Source organism: Rhipicephalus microplus, chromosome 9, assembly GCF_043290135.1.
Source record: "Rhipicephalus microplus isolate Deutch F79 chromosome 9, USDA_Rmic, whole genome shotgun sequence".
NCBI lineage: Eukaryota > Metazoa > Arthropoda > Arachnida > Ixodida > Ixodidae > Rhipicephalus > Rhipicephalus microplus.
The window spans coordinates 48,279,215-48,295,470 of record NC_134708.1 but is presented as its reverse complement, the minus strand read 5'-3'; the positions used below and the strand labels follow the sequence as shown (position 1 = coordinate 48,295,470).

At 48.4% G+C, this 16,256-nt stretch overlaps 1 protein-coding gene across 4 annotated transcripts in view; it reads right to left on the bottom strand.

The window, feature by feature from the left end:
• Positions 1-16,256, bottom strand: part of LOC119163770 (uncharacterized) — a 43,372-nt gene that overhangs the window by 13,472 nt on the left and 13,644 nt on the right. For all 4 annotated transcript variants that reach the window (XR_012886116.1, XM_075873596.1, XM_075873597.1 and 1 more), the window contains one exon: positions 9,966-10,292. Coding sequence is in view for 3 of the 4 variants with exons in the window: in XM_075873596.1 (XP_075729711.1) it covers positions 9,966-10,292 (327 nt within the window). In the remaining variant the exon portion in view is untranslated. The remainder of the gene's footprint in view (positions 1-9,965; positions 10,293-16,256) is intronic.

Here is a 16,256-nt window from a genome sequence, read left to right as displayed (position 1 = left end):
CGCAAAGGACGTTCAACGATCTCCCTTCACAGCGGAACGAGGTACTCTCATCCTCAGCAGTCTAGAGGTCAGAGAAAAATTTCGAGCACTAAGTGGCCGCAGTGAAAGAATAATACATTTTAGCAATATTAAACGTTCTTTCATTGTAGTACTCATTCACAACGCGTGTTTGTTTACAATATTTACGCCCGCCAAAGTTCACTTACTCTCAACACCGATGCCCTACACACCGCGCCTCGCGAGTCGGGCCGGCCGGTGCCAGCCGATCAACGTAATTACCAGCGCAATATCGCACCACTTCCTCACGTCGTCCGCTGTGTCACTCATGGCTGAAGAACACAAAATGGGCGCTCACGAGGCAAGGAAGCATAAGAACTTTCGTACCGGGCATGTACACGGGCAACAAAACAACTAAAAGCACAATGTGGCCAGCGTCACTAGGAGCATTGCTACAATTAGCAAATGCGTTTTTATTTGAAATTATTTTTAATGGTGTGTTAGTCGCATACCTTCTTTATAGTGCTTTTTTTGTAAAAACTGCATAACGAGGATTCACAAAAAAATCAATAGGGATCAAATCAGAATACTTTTCCGAAAATCAAACAGCGCCAGCTGAGCCCCCTCGCGGCAACTGTTACAACCTTGTCATTGCCGTGTGACACTGCCACAACTCCTTCTCCGTCGAACCTCCTAGGGGAGATTTACGATGACGGTGTTCAACGGAGTTTGATGGTGGCCGTGCGACAGGAGTATTATTACAAAGAAGAAAGTGAAGAATGTCCAAAAGAAGCAAGGGCTATGGAGAAGGCGTGGTGGAGGGCTACAGATAAGTTCGGCCACGTCGGCTTTCTCAACGAGCACAGACATTGTTTCAAGTGATATTGCAGAAAAGTTGGAGAGGGTTTAAGAATATTGTGAGCGCTGACTATGTACTTCACCTGTATGACCAAACCATCGTAGTGACCATCATCGTATGTCACGCGGGCTGGCTCTCTGGCTCCTGCGTCTGGATTAAAAAGATAACCTGGTTGCTGCCGTACCGGACGTGGTCTCATAAATGGTGGAGCGTGCTTTGGTTGCCACATCCTCCTGCTCTACCCGTCACCCCTGGAGCTCCGGTCTGGTCGACGGTTGTGCCCTCAAGCAACAGCGATGGCAGAACCCAACGTGTCCGCTGCTGCAACCGCTCCTTCTCAGCCACTTAGGCTTCACTACACCGTGAGTACCTCTCATCGAGACCCTCCGGTATTTTCCGGGCTTCGCAACGAAGACGTCGAAGAATGGCTGGACAGTTATGATCGAACCAGCGTTTGCAATTATTTGGACGAGGCGCACAAACTGCGCTACGTTTCTTTTTACCTCGATGGCGTCGCCAAAACCTGGTATTACAACCACGAGAGCCAAACTGCCTGAGGATGTTCTGTAGTAGCGAAACAGAAGCTCGCAACCCGCATCCAGGGGGACGACGAATCGTATACGTCCTACATTGAAGATATTCTGGCTCTCTGTCGCCGAGCACAAAATGACATGACGGAGGCCGATCGCATCCGACATCTACTGAAAGGTATGAACTCTGTGGCCTTCAATGCTCTCGTGATCCAGAATCCTACTACCGTCCAGGACGTCATCACTACATGCCAACGCCTGGACGCGCTTCATTCCATGCGCCTTCCACACGCCTCCTGCGACGCTCGCTTTACCTAAGAGCATGAATTGCGGGCCCTTATCCGCACAATTGTCAGAGAAGAGCTTCACGGCCTTATTCCAGGCAACCCTACCATTGCGTCTGTCCACACACCTCCTCCCAACCTGCGAGAGATAATCAAGGACGAACTGGCATCAATGACAAGCGCTGCACATGCCCCGTCTCCTGTGCGCTTCCCAGTGCCTTCGTACGCAGAAGTTGCATCGCGGGCCCCTGCACCAGTTCCAACCGTGCCTGCGGACGTCGGATGCGACCATGTGGCTGCGATGACAAAGCAAGCACCAAGGCCATGCCACTATTCTACATGGCGTCCTCCGCGCCCCATCTGCTTCTACTGTGGCATAAGGGGTCATATATCCCGTTTCTGCCGCCGCCGTCAGCAGGATGAACGACGTGGTTACTCAGCTTACGAGAGAGACTTTGCCCCGAGACCCGATGAATACGATCCCGCACCGTATCCATCCACCCCTGTCAGTCGCCCTCCCCTCCAAGGTCTCATGCTGGGCCTCATCCTTCTCGTTCATCTCGCCGCCGTTCTCCGTCACCGTTTTGGCGTACGTCATCACCCCTGCGTCCCGCTCCGATCTCTCTGGACTCGGAAAACTGGAAGGTGCAGTTTTTGGAGGGGAAATTGCTTGTTGTCGAAACGTCGCAACTACTCCGTCTCGTCCAGCTAATTTACTGCCTGTTTGTGTGGAAGGTGTTTTTATTGACGCCCTTATAGACACTGGAGCCGCAATTTCGGTAATTGATCGTGAATTGTGTTTTCGCCTGCGTAAAGTGCAAACTCCTTATGCCGGTCCCATGTTATATGGCGCTAATGACAGTCCAATTCGCCCGACCGGGTTGTGCACTGTTCGTGTTCTCATCGATGGAATCCGTCATCACATACAATTGGCTGTGCTGTCTTCGTGCGCTCATCAGATAATCTTAGGCTGGGACTTCTTGTCAGCGGCGTCTGCCGTAATTTCGTGTGGTCAGCCCCTCATTCGTATTACGGACACTGAGCTTTTTTGTGCTGCCGACCTTTCGTCGCCCAACCTAGTGACAGCTGCGGATTTCCTCCTGCCTCCCGGACAAGAACGTGTCCTTACGATCAAGTCACGAGACATTCTAGATGGTGACGCTGTGGTTGTTCCTTGCCAGCGCTGCATTTTTCGAGAAATCACCATCGCATCTTCTTTAGTGCGGTTCTCCCGTGGTTATGCAAGCATCACGGCCTGCAACACGACGCCAGAACCACTTCTTTTGCCAGAGGGGACCACTGTTACCAGCATTACCGAAGAAGCACCGTTTTGTGTCGTCACTGGTTCATCTGCTTCGTTATTCTCAAAGTGTATGCCAGCGGAAGATGCATTTCCTGCTCTCAAGGCCACTTTGTGTGAACATCTCAACCCAATGCAAACTTATGCCTTGCTAGCGTTATTAATGAAGCACAAAACTTGCTTTGACGTTTGTTCCGAAGGTCTGGGTCAAACAACAGTGGCCGCCCATCGTATCGACACCGACGGATCCCGTGGGATTCGCCGCCGCCCTTACCGTGTGTCGGCTTCTGAACGCAAGCTTATAGAAGAACAAGTCAACGACATGCTGGCGCGCAACGTCATCAGGCCTTCGACAAGCGCATGGTCTTCTACTGTCGTACTAGTGAAAAAAAAGGATGGCTCGGTACAGTTTTGCATTGATTACAGATCACTCAACAAAATCACTTGTAAGGACGTCTACCCAATGCCTCGCATTGACGACGCTCTTGATACTTTACAAGGTGCCGAGTACTTTTCAAGCCTCGACTTGCGCTCCGGTTATTGGCAGATTCCAATGCCCGAGTCTGATAAAAAGAAGACTGCGTTTGCTACGCCAGATGGGCTCTTTGAATTCAATGTGATGCCTTGCGGCCTGTGCAATGCCCCAGCCACATTCGAACGGATGATAGACACGGTACTGCGGGGATTAAAATGGAATACCTGCCTTTGCTACCTGGACGACATTGTCATCTTTTCGTCCAGCTTCTCACAGCACCTGGAACGGCTAGACGAAGTCCTCACGTGTTTAGCTAAGGCCGGTCTCCAGCTCAACACTAAGAAGTGTCGGTTTGCCAGCCACAGCATCAAGGTATTAGGTCACGTCGTCAGTAAACATGGCGTTGAGCCCGATCCCGACAAAGTTGCCGCGGTACTGCACTTTCCTACACCAACTACACAGAAAGACCTCCGCAGCTTCCTTGCCTTAGCGTCGTATTTCCGCCGCTTTGTACGTAATTTCGCTACTATTGCGGCTCCTCTGCACAAACTTCTGACCACGAGCGCCCCCTTTGTCTGGTCGGATGACTGCGAAGCCGCTTTTCACACCCTCAAGCGATGCCTCACATCACGGCCAGTGCTTCGCCATTTCGACCCTGCAGCACCTACTATGCTACACACTGACGCAAGTGGACTTGGCATCGGTGCTGCCCTTCTTCAGCGGAACCACGCTTCCGAAGAACAAGTCGTGGCCTACGCGAGCCGTACTCTGTCACCTGCTGAGCGAAACTACAGCATCACTGAGCAAGAATGTCTCGACATCGTGTGGTCCACACAAAAGTTTCGTCCTTACTTATACGGCCGGCATTTCACAATAGTGACTGACCATCATGCTTTGTGTTGGTTATCGTCTCTCAAAAATTTGTTGGGACACCTTGGCCGTTGGGTACTACGATTGCAAGAGTATGACTACAGCGTCACATATAGGTCTGGCCGAGAGCACCAAGATGCCGACGCTTTGTCCCGTTGCCCGCTCTCGCAAAGCGCCGAAGTGTCACCTTCCATCTGTTCGTCACCGCCCGCCAAAGTGACCAAACAGATGGCTGCTGCTTCGAAACAGTTAGTTGCGTCGGCGGACCTTCTTTCGTCCACAGATCTCGCCTCGCTCCAACATGCCGATACCTACTGCCGCACAATCATCGATCGGCTCACTGGCTTATCGCGTGCTCCAGACAGCCGCCTAAGACGACAACTTGCCCGTTTCAAGCTTCAAGAGGGAAGATTATGTCGGCAAATTTACCATCCTCTCGGTAACCAATGGGTTCCCGTCATTCCTCGCTCACTTCGTCTGGAAGTTCTACAAGCGTTTCATGACGATGCGACAGCTGGCCACTTAGGGTTCCACAAGACCTACGACCGCCTCAAGACTCGCTGCTTTTGGCCTGGCCTCTCCACTTCTGTCGCCAAGTACGTCGCTTCCTGCGCATCATGCCAGCACCGAAAACGTACCACGTCTCTTCTCGCGGGGCCATTGCAACCACTGCCGTGCCCGTCCACTCCCTTTGAATTTGTGGGCATAGACTTATACGGACCTCTTCCGCTTACGCCAGCCGTTCACCGTTGGATTGTTACTGCCGTAGACCACCTTACTCGCTACGCGGAGACGGCAGCTCTTTCATCTGGTGCTACCTCTGAAGTAGCCGATTTTTTCCTTCGCGCCATTATTTTATGACATGGCGCACCGCGTGTGCTCCTTAGTGACCGTGGCAAGACACTTCTTTCACATGTCCTTGCTGAAGTCTTACAGGCCTCTAACACCATCCACAAGACCACATCAGCGTATCACCCAGAAACTAATGGTCTGACTGAGCGTTTTCACCTAACTTGTCCGACATGATCTCTATGTACATGCAACCGGATCACAAAAACTGCGACACAATACTTCCTTTCGTCACGTTCGCATATAACACTGCCATACAGCGTACGACGAACTTCAGCCCTTTTTTTTCTCGTGTATGGCCGTGTACCGACTTTTGTTCTGGACACCACCTTTTTGTCCACATCTTCCAATCCATCTTCATCGCTCCCAGAAGAGTTCGCCGTTCGCGTCGCCCGCTGCCGTGAAATCGCCCGCGCCAACACTGCTACCATTCAGGGCAAGAGAAAAATCGACACTGATGCGAAGCGTCAAGTTGTTGTGTTCCACCCAGGCGACAAAGTCCTTTTGTGGACACCTGTTCGTGTACCTGGGCTCTGCGAAAAATTCCTTCACCGATATCTCGGTCCATACACCGTCCTGGAACGAACATCTGAAGTCAACTATCGCGTTGCTCCTGTCAACACGGCTCCTGATCACCGTCGCCGCCACACAGAGATCGCCCACGTCTCTCGACTGAAACGCTATATTCGGCGTCCCAACCCTTTCTAACTTGCTGCCCTCTTTCGCGAAGGGGGGGAAATAGTGTGAGGGCTGACTATGTACTTCAACTTCATCTGTATGACCAAACCATTGCAGTGATCGTCATCGTATGTCACGCGGGCTGGCTCTCTGGCTCGTGCGTCTGGATTAAAAAGATAACCTAGTTGCCGCCGTACCGGACGTGGTCTCATAATATTTTTATGATATATACCATTTCAACTCGCGCAATCCTCAAACTCTTTTCTTAACCGGAAAACTGATGCTAAGTTCGGCGGTGTGAAAATTACAAGGGGGAAACTTTTCCGCGAAAAAGTACAGAGAGAGAAAAAAATTGAAGCGACCGCTAATAAGATTCCCACGCCAGCAACTAATAACAAGCTTTGAGAAGTACTACCGTATTTTTGCGCGAATAACCCGCCCCTGCATATAATCCGCACCCACTCTTTCAGCTCACCGAGAAAGAAAAAAAAAATCCTCGCGTATTGCCCGCACAATTGATATACAGGAAAGGCTGAACAAAAGCTACTGCTAAAGCAACATAGCACATATGTAGACAGAAAAAGCTTTATTTAGCAAGCAGAATACGCTGTCTGCAAGGCCAGTCACAATTCACTCACTGTCACTGCTCTCGCTAGAGCTATCACTTGAGCCGCAGTCCTCACTACTATGCACAAGGTCATCTTCGGTTCCATCCATGTTGTTTGTGATGCAGCATTTCTTGAAACTTTATCGCACCATCTCACCTAGAAAGGCCTTCCATGCCTCGACAATCCACTTGCAGAATAGGGCAATATCAGGCCTTCGGACTCGTCCTGTCGGCGTCAAGTCGTAGAGGCCTTTGTTCATCCACTCGGTGTAATAGCGCTTGATACCTGTGTCACACGGGCGCGCAAAAAGTCTTTTAAGTAAGCGGTATTTTACGAAGTTGAAAGACTTTTAACAAAGAGGTGTTTGCGGTGCGGACACACGGCAGCAACGATCTCCTTTTAGCGTTTTCGTTCAAAGACGCTAGCGAAAGCATGGCGCTAGCAGTTAAAATAGAAGCAATGAAAATTAAACGATGTATCACGATGTACAAATTAAAGACTTGTTGCACTGCTCGTTTCTTCGAATAAATTTAGGAATAAGAGATGAAGAAACACCAATGTGAAAGTTTGTTGCACTAGTTAAGGAAGCATTCCCATAACTAGCGACGTGCACAAGTCCGTCTGGCACCACTGGGCTTTTATTTACCGTATTTGTTTTTCGCTGCTCTTGACTGCTCTCGACACGTTATGGGCGACTGTACGAGAGAAAAAGCGAGGATCGCAAGCCTCACGGCCTGCCTTCTCGCTCTGGAAAGCGAGGCAGACGCTGCAAAAGCCGCCAAGGAGAGGTTAACGTGTCTGCTTTCGACCATTGCAGACGCTGCCTTTTCCGTGCGGCGCCGGCTGCTTGATCTGCGGAGTTGGCCATAGACGCTTGGACTCGGACCACATGAATGACGGGCAAACACACGACTGCCACGCTTTCCTCGCTTGTGCAAAATGGCGCGGCGAGACCGAGCGTCACTACGTGATATTGCCGACGCGTTGTAGCTGCTTACGAGAGTAGAAAAAAAAAACCATTAAAAGAGTTCATTACACCTTCTGCAGGATATGAAATTTGTTTTTACAAAGAGTTTTGGTGACAGAAAAATAAGCGTTCGCTCTTTTTTTCCCACCACTCGAAAATTGCTGGCGCCCACTGGTTTCGAGGCTACTCATTCGGAGCCGTAAAAGAAATCGACGAACTCCGCTTACGAAAAAGACCGCTTCTGAAAAGGAGTTCGCTCTGTGCCGTGTGTCTGCTGTCAGGAACTCCTTTTCGGAAAAAGACCGCTTACTTAAAAGACATTAAAGTGCCCGTGTGACAGGGGTATGACATGCGCTTTGAAGGGCTTGTTAAGCGACACATCTAGAGGCTGCAACATTGACGTCATTCCACCGGGTATAACAACTAAGTCGGTGCTGTTGCGCGAAAGGCGGTCCTTCACTTCCTCAGTTATGTGGTCGCGGAACGAGTCAAGAACGAGCATAGACCTCTTTGCGAGCATCGCACCGGGCTTCTTCTCCCATACCGTCTTGATCCAGTCTACGAACAAGTCACTGTTCATCCACGCGTTCTCGTGTGCGCGCACCACCACACCGGCAGGCAAATGAACCTTTGGTAAAGTTTTCCTTCTCAAGATGACGTACAGTCGCAGTTGCATGCCGTCGGCGAGGGCACAAAGCAAGACTATGATGCGCAGTTTCGTGTTCCCGCCGGTCAGCACGCTCACCGAACTGCTGCCCGTCTTCTCAATCGTTGTGTCCAACGGCATTTCAAAATGAACAGGAGTTTCATCCGCATTGCCGATTTGCGAGAAAATGTAATTGGGCTGCTTTCGCAGGCCAATTACATATCTCTGGTACTTGAGCAGCTTCTCCTCATAAGAAGCCGGCAAGCGTTGACATATTGTAGTCCGCCGTCTGATTGAGAGTCCTTGCCGCTTCATAAAGCGGTGCAGCCGTCCGCGGCTCGCACGGAACTCGTGAGGTAGACCTAGCTCCCTCGAAAGTCGCCGCCCTTGCACTTGGGCCATCTCGGTCGATACGTCGTGACCCCTGCTTCTCACATCTTCGATGAACTTTACTAGCTCCACCTCCAGCTCAGGGTAGGCACCAGTCTTGGGGCCACGAAATGACCTACGGTCGCAGTGCGCGGCTTGTAGGCTCTCTCTCTTCTTTCTCCACAGTCGCACGCAGGACTCGTCTACATCGTGCAGTCTTCCCACTTCGCGACTTCCAAATTCCTCGACGACGGCAATGGCGATGATCTTAAGCTTTTGCTGTGCCGTGAAGGCCTGCCGCCGAACGCTACTCACAATGACAGAACAGATCGGCTTAGGCTTGGCGAACGGGTCGGGATGTGGAGAACTAGCGGTATCAGCGAGGTAAAGAGCGCTCACACTCGGCGACAACTTGACAGCACTACCCCTTCTAGTACAACAGCACCCTGGAAACAACAGAACCGAAATGCATGCCTGCTACCGCGTCAAAAAGTAGTACATTAATTTCTGATAATATCTCTATAGGCACTATAATATCTCATTTGCCTAGCTGAAATAAATACTGCTTCATTTATTATGGAACTTACTTCATTTATTATGGAACTTTCTTAGACAGCACCACCTTTTCGGCAAGCCCTTTCCAAATGTAAACATGGCGTCCATGACGTAGGGACATGTGGAGGGTCACTGAGCGGCCGCGAACGTTCAAAAAATATACTTGTGGTGTGACAGTGAGGTTTTAAACTGAACAATTGAATTGTCTCTCCTCAAATGTTTTTCTAAACGCTTCAACGATGCAAGCAAGCGAAACCAAAATTGGCCGCAAGCTGCCGTGCTACTTGCGGAGCAACACGAATTTGCAGAAACCGCCTCCGTAGCCTTCGCTACACTGTTAAGAGGCTTCACAGCACAAAACGCATTGCTGTGAAGCAGCACTATAGGAAAAACCCCGCGTATTATCCGCACCTCCACTTTGCCACTGAAATTTTTGGGTTCTTGGTGCGGGTTATACGCGCGAAAATACGGTAATCAAGACTTACCTCGACAATAAAACCGCAGGTTCGATCCGATAAAGCGAGATTTATTCGCAGACACAGGATTCGACTAAGAACACAAAGGAAGGCAGCTTTTGCCTTGAAGTCGTCTTAGGCAAATGAAGAAGGGGCCTAGTCATCATGTTATAAAAAGGGTCAAGCAAAAACGAACACAAGACAGAAGTCAGGACACCACAAACGGCATTTTCAATGGGACAAACTCTATTCTGGAGAACCACGACAAAGTCTTAGCACCAAATGTACAAATAGAAACGAAAGAAGAAAGAGAAGGAGGTGTCCGTGGTATCTCGACATCTCTCCCTTGTTCGTGTCTGCAGGCCCCATGCTCCAATGTGAACACATCACCAATTAGCTCTGTTGTTCCATAATTCTAAGAAGTCTGTTTGCTTTTTGCTGGGTTATAACTGGGTATATGTCAAGTTTCTGCACTGAATTAGCATCAATACGCCCCAAAACTGTACAGCAACGAAGCACCCACCACTTGGTCCTGCTGGCGGGTTCCTGAGGCTGGTACGGTTCCCTGTGCCGTGGGGGCAAGTGGGCTGGCGGCGGCTGTCTGCTGAAGGCAACGACCCGCGTTCCTCAGGGACATCAGGGTGCACACAGCCTCCATGTCGGCGGAACTCCAGCCCATGCTTGAGGTGGTGGCCCCGTCCGACTCCTCCGTTTCGGACGCCCGGGGCGGCGAGGAGGGCTCGGAGGGCGCCTCTGTCAGGGAGCGCATGGTGGACCAGATGTCCGACGCGGCAGGGGTGGGTGGAGGAGCCGACCTCGTGTTCAGAGTGCCGTTGCTGCTGGCGTAAGACTGCGAATGAACAATACAGTAGTCTCTCAGTAATTGGAACCTTAAGGGACCGGGAAAGAATGTTCCATTTAACAGGAGCTTCGGTTACTGAGAGGTGAACATGAGTGCAGAATACAAGCCCGAAACCAAGCATTGCCGAGGCAATAGTTCCATTTAGACAGTAGTTCCATTTAACAGATTTCCTTTTTTCGTCAATATTTTGTGCCTGTTTTTGTCTATTTCTTTCAGCCTCCTGCCCTCTTTTTACTCATTCTCTTGTATGTCAGAGCTATTGCATTCTACGTTAGACAAATCGGCACGCATGTTCTGGGAGGAGCAGATAAGAGGGCATGCACTGGCTCATGGTGGTGATGATGCTTTTCTCGAACCATCATAGAACAATGCATAAGAGCTCTAGTGTAAAAAACATACCCGTATCATTAAAAAGCTAGTTAACCAAAAAACGTCATACATTATATTAAGAGCTTCTTATCAATTGTGAGCAGCGCGGTCATGTTGCCAAACACACTGATCTTGGCCTTGGTCATGTTGCCAAACAGACTGACCAAACCACTACCGTAAACAAACATGCCTAGTCATTTCCGGCAACTTTTCGACCACCGGAAATTTTGCCAGCTTCTCAACACCAAAGGTACACTGAAATGCTATGCTGTGCCTTGAATCATTGGGCACGTCACAGCTCTAGGAACTAGAGAAGTGAGCGCAGGCCACAATGGACCTCTACCGGGGTACGTCACAGCATGATGTCACTGGTGCACGTGCGAGGCGCCGATTGGCAAAACACTCTCGCCGGTGGCTGAGTAGGGTGCAGTTCGTCCTTGCTTGGGGCATGTTTTTTTCTTTCTTTTTGAAAGCATAATCTTCATCTCACAGTGGCAACATTAGCTGTGGTATGTATCAGAGAACATTTAGGTATGTGGTAAAGTGCGTGATGAAATATTTTCCACGGTGGCTGGCTGTTTATCTCGGAGAAGTGAACACACGTGGCGGCCTGTGCGAGCAACAGCGGCATCGTCTTCGAAAATGTGCTGTGCTGACTGTGACCTGTAGTGCGCGTTGATAGCAATCGACAATATTGGTTCACATTTACGGACGGTGAAACTGGGAATATTGTGCGTGGTGTGTCAGTGTGAATAACGCAGTGCGTCCTGCTTGCGAAAACACTGGTATTCGTTGTGTGCCAGTTGGAGTAACTGGCTGTCGATGGAACTTTACGATCTCACATTTTAGTGAAAGTAAAAATGCATTTGACACGATCATCTGCGAGTGGATACATCTGAGGGTATGCGCGGTGTACAGAAAAATAGAAGCGCATAATCTCCGGTTGAAATATACGACTACGCATGACCTATAAGCATGTTGTAGTATTGTTGAATTCGCATATATGCTTCACCTCGACTATAACCCATATTATCGGATACCTTATATGAGTTAATGGAAACAGTGAAGACTGGTTTCTTGTCAACTTCGTACTTTTATGGCTGGATCCTTATGAAGTAAGCACTAGAAGTTTGTCTATCAGGCCTGAAGGAGCAATATAGGTACAAGAACATGTTATGGGTGTCAAATGCAGCAAGGTAACTGTGCCAGATAATAATATATATTATTAAGTTGTCGGGTTTTACATCACATGAATTTTCACTGGGCTGTTGAAAAACACCGAGGCCAAATTTCACTTTAATTGTCACGAGGATATGTTAATCACAGCATATCCCAAAACAAGAAGTGTTTTTTTTTTCTATTCATCTCTGATCAGACTTTTGCGCAATGAAAATCTTATCCGTGACGTCGCGCACAGCAGCTCAAAACCATGCTATCCGCCAATGCTGTACCTCGTTTAAAACTGCATTACACGTGCCACGATGTAAACTGAGGAAGTTTACATCATCATCATCATCAGCAGCAGCAGCAGCAGCAGCAGCCCCACTACGTCCACTGCAGGACAAAGGCCTCTCCCATGTTCCGCCAGTTAACCCGGTCCTGTGCTTGCTGCTGCCAATTTATACCCGCAAACTTCTTAATCTCATCTGCCCACCTAACCTTCTGTCTCCCCCTAACACGCTTCCCTTCTCTGGGAATCCAGTCAGTTACCCTTAATGACCAGCGGTTATCCTGTCTACGCGCTACATGCCCTGCCCATGTCCATTTCTTCTTCTTGATTTCAGCTATGATATCCTTAACCCCCGTTTGTTCCCTAATCCACTCTGCTCTCTTCTTGTCTCTTAAGGTTACACCTGCCATTTATTTTTCTTTCCATTGCTCGCTGCGTCGTCCTCAATTTAAGCTGAACCCTCTTTGTAAGTCTCCAGGTTTCTGCTCCGTAGCTAAGTACCGGCAAGATACAGTTGTTATATACCTTCCTCTTGAGGGATAGTGGCAATCTACCAGTCATAATTTGAGAGTGCTTGCCGGATGTACTCCACCCCATTCTTATTCTTCTAGTTACTTCAATCTCGTGGTTAGGCTCTGCGGTTATTACCTGCCCTAAGTAGACATAGTCTTTTACAACTTCAAGTGCACTATTACCTATCTCGAAGCGCTGCTCCTTTCCGAGGTTGTTGTACATTACTTTCGTTTTCTGCAGATTAATTTTAAGACCCACCTTTCTGCTCTCCTTGTCTAACTCCGTAATCATGAGTTTCAATTCGTCCCCCGAGTTACTCAGCAATGCAATGTCATCGGCGAAGCGCAGGTTACTAAGGTATTCTCCATTGACACTAATCCCAAACTGTTCCCATTCTAGTCTTCTGAAAACCTCCTGTAAGCACGCGGTAAATAGCATTGGGGAAATTGTGTCCCCCTGCCTTACACCCTTCTTGATTGGTATTCTGTTGCTTTCTTTATATAGCACTATGGTAGCAGTTGATCCCCTGTAGATTTCTTCCAGAATGTTTATATATACTTCATCTACGCCCTGATTCTGCAGTGTTTGCATGACGGCTGATATTTCTACTGAATCAAACGCCTTCTCGTAATCTATGAAGGCTATGTATAGGGGTTGGTTATACTCTGAGCATTTCTCTATTACCTGATTGATAGTATGAATGTGGTCAATTGTTGAGTAGCCTGTTCGAAATCCAGCTTGTTCCTTTGGTTGATTGAATTCTAATGTTTTCTTTACTCTGTTAGCAATTACCTTTGTAAATAGCTTGTATACTACAGAGAGCAAGCTGATCGGCCTGTAATTCTTCAAGTCCTTGTCATCTCCTTTCTTATGTATTAGGATGATGTTAGCGTTCTTCCAAGACTCTGGTACTCTTCCCGTCAGGAGACACCTCGTAAACAGGGTGGCTAGTTTTTCTAACACAATATGTCCTCCATCTTTCAGCAGATCTGATGTTACTTGATCCTCACCAGCAGCTTTGCCCCTTTGCATGCTCTCCAAAGCTTTTCTGACTTCTATCATTACTGGTGGGGTGTAATCTGGGTTACTGCTAGTTCTTATAGTATTAAGGTCGTCGTTGTCTCGGCTACTGTACAGATCTCTGTAAAACTCCTCCGCTATTTCAACTATCCTATCCATATTGGTAGTTATTTTGCCTTCTTTGTCCCTTAGTGCATACATCCGACTTTTGCCTATCCCAAGTTTCCTCTTCAATGCTGTGACACTTCCTCCGTTTTTCAGAGCGTGTTCAATTCTCTCCATGTTATACCTTCTTACATCGCATACTTTACGCCTATTAATCAACTTCGAAAGCTCTGCCAGTTATATTTTGTCTGTTGTACTTGAGACTTTCATGATTTGACGCTTCTTAATTAGGTTCTTCGTTTCCTGGGAAAACTTGCCAGTGTCCTGTCTAACTACCCGGCCTCCAACTTCCACTGCACACTCGGTAATGATACTCGTCAGATTATCATTCATTGTATCTACGCTAAGGTTGGTTTCCTCACTAAGAGCCAAGTACCTGTTCTGCAGCGACACTCTGAATTCCTTTACTTTCCCTCTCAGTGCTAGCTCATTGATTGGCTTCTTGCCTATCAGTTTCTGTCGTTCCTTCTTCAAGTCTAGGCGAATTCGAGACCGTACCATTCTATGGTCACTGCATCGTACCTTGCCAATCACTTCCACATCCTGCACGATTCCAGGGTGTGCACACATTATAAAGTCTATTTCGTTCTTATTTTCGCCATTAGGGCTCCTCCATGTCCACTTGCGGTTTTCTCGTTTTCGATAGAAGGTATTCAAAATCCGTAAATTATTGCGTTCTGCGAATTCTACTAGTAGCTCTCCTCTGGCGTTTCTAGTACCGATGCCATAATCTCCTACTGCCTGGTCTCCAGCCTGCTTCTTCCCTACCTTTGCATTAAAGTCGCCCATCACTATAGTATACTGTGTTTTTACCTTACTCATTGCCGATTCCACGTCTTCATAGAAGCTTTCAACTGAAGCGTTATCATAGCTGGATGTAGGCGCGTAAGCCTGTACCACCTTCATCTTGTATCTCTTATTCAGTTTAATTACGATACCTACCAGCCTTTCATTAATGCTATGGTATTCCTAACCTCACTGAGCCCTATTATATCCCATTTAGCTAGAGGGTGTTAAATGGGATATAATAGGGCTCAGTGAGGTTAGGAGGGCAGATGAGGCCTATACGGTGCAACAGAATGGGCACGTCCTTTGCTACAGGGGCTTGGCAGACAGAAGAGAACTGGGAGTGGGGCTCCTAATTCACAGAAACATAGCTGGCAACATAGAGAAATACTATAGCATTAATGAAAGGGTGGTAGGTATCGTAATTAAACTGAATAAAAGATACAAGATGAAGGTAGTACAGGCTTACGCACCTACATCCAGCCATGATGACGCTTCAGTTGAAGTTTACATCAATGCCATGCAAATATTTTTCAAAGTGTCGGTCACCGAGTACATTCAAAACGTTTACTTTCGGAAAAGATCAGACTTTTTAATCGTCGCCATCTACGTGGGTGAAGCCCACTGCGTGCTAGTCGCGTCTGTCAGTACTCTAAATAAAGTTTTTCCATCCATCCAACTACGAAGAGCAAATTTCCACACTATGAGCAATGACCCTTCCGCAACCCTCCTTCCTTCAAAAGCTGTGACTTTAGAACATAGCAATGTAGATACTTCTGTCAAAGGAATGCAGGCACGCAGCTCTGATATGCAGAAATATGCCGCCGGCGGAACGTTTTTTGCCAACCAGCACCTGCTTCGAGAGAGGGTATGGTGGGCGAAGTGCCCGCAGTGACATCATACTGTTTACAAACGGAGAATTCTATTGGCCTAAATGGCGTGTCTATATGGTGCACCACGGCAGGCACTGGGAACCTACCAGGAAAGCCGAGGAAAAGAAAAATGTGTACGCCACACATACCAGCCAGCATTTTTCCTGCCACAAAGACTAGCACTGCCAGAGAACATCAGCCCAAGTGCCCGCGATTTCAAGCAAGACGAATTACACATCTTTGTGTGCCAAAGCACTGCGTCTGCTTTGGCGGCCCAAGCAGTGAACACAGAAATCAAAGTCTCGCTTAATTCTTTCCGACCATGGCTCGTACCCAATGCAAGGGTTGGCCCAGTAGCAGATGCATTTTGCCCGCTAAGTTACAATGAGCAACAGGGGAGTGCGAAAGGGGCACTTGCGCCCCTCAAGCCACGCCAGCACTCGCCCCCTGCCCCAGACACAATGCAATGCGGGTTTGCAACGACAAGACAAAATGCTGCGGACACTCTTCAATAGATGCCACAGTTCATTAATATTGTTACAGTGTGTCACGGACATGAGCAAGCATGGGGCTTTCCAAAGATGACCAAGACAACTGTGCGTGATGCGCTTGCGCGTGGAGCTGCTAAGACATCTTGTTTGGCTACAGACTCACTGTTGCGGATCATTAAACTTTCATCTAGCCTCCGTCACAATATACTTGTCTGACTTGCCAACGGAATGTTTAAAGCTGTATTTGATGGTGAAGACAATATCGCCGTGACAGTGTCGCAGAGAG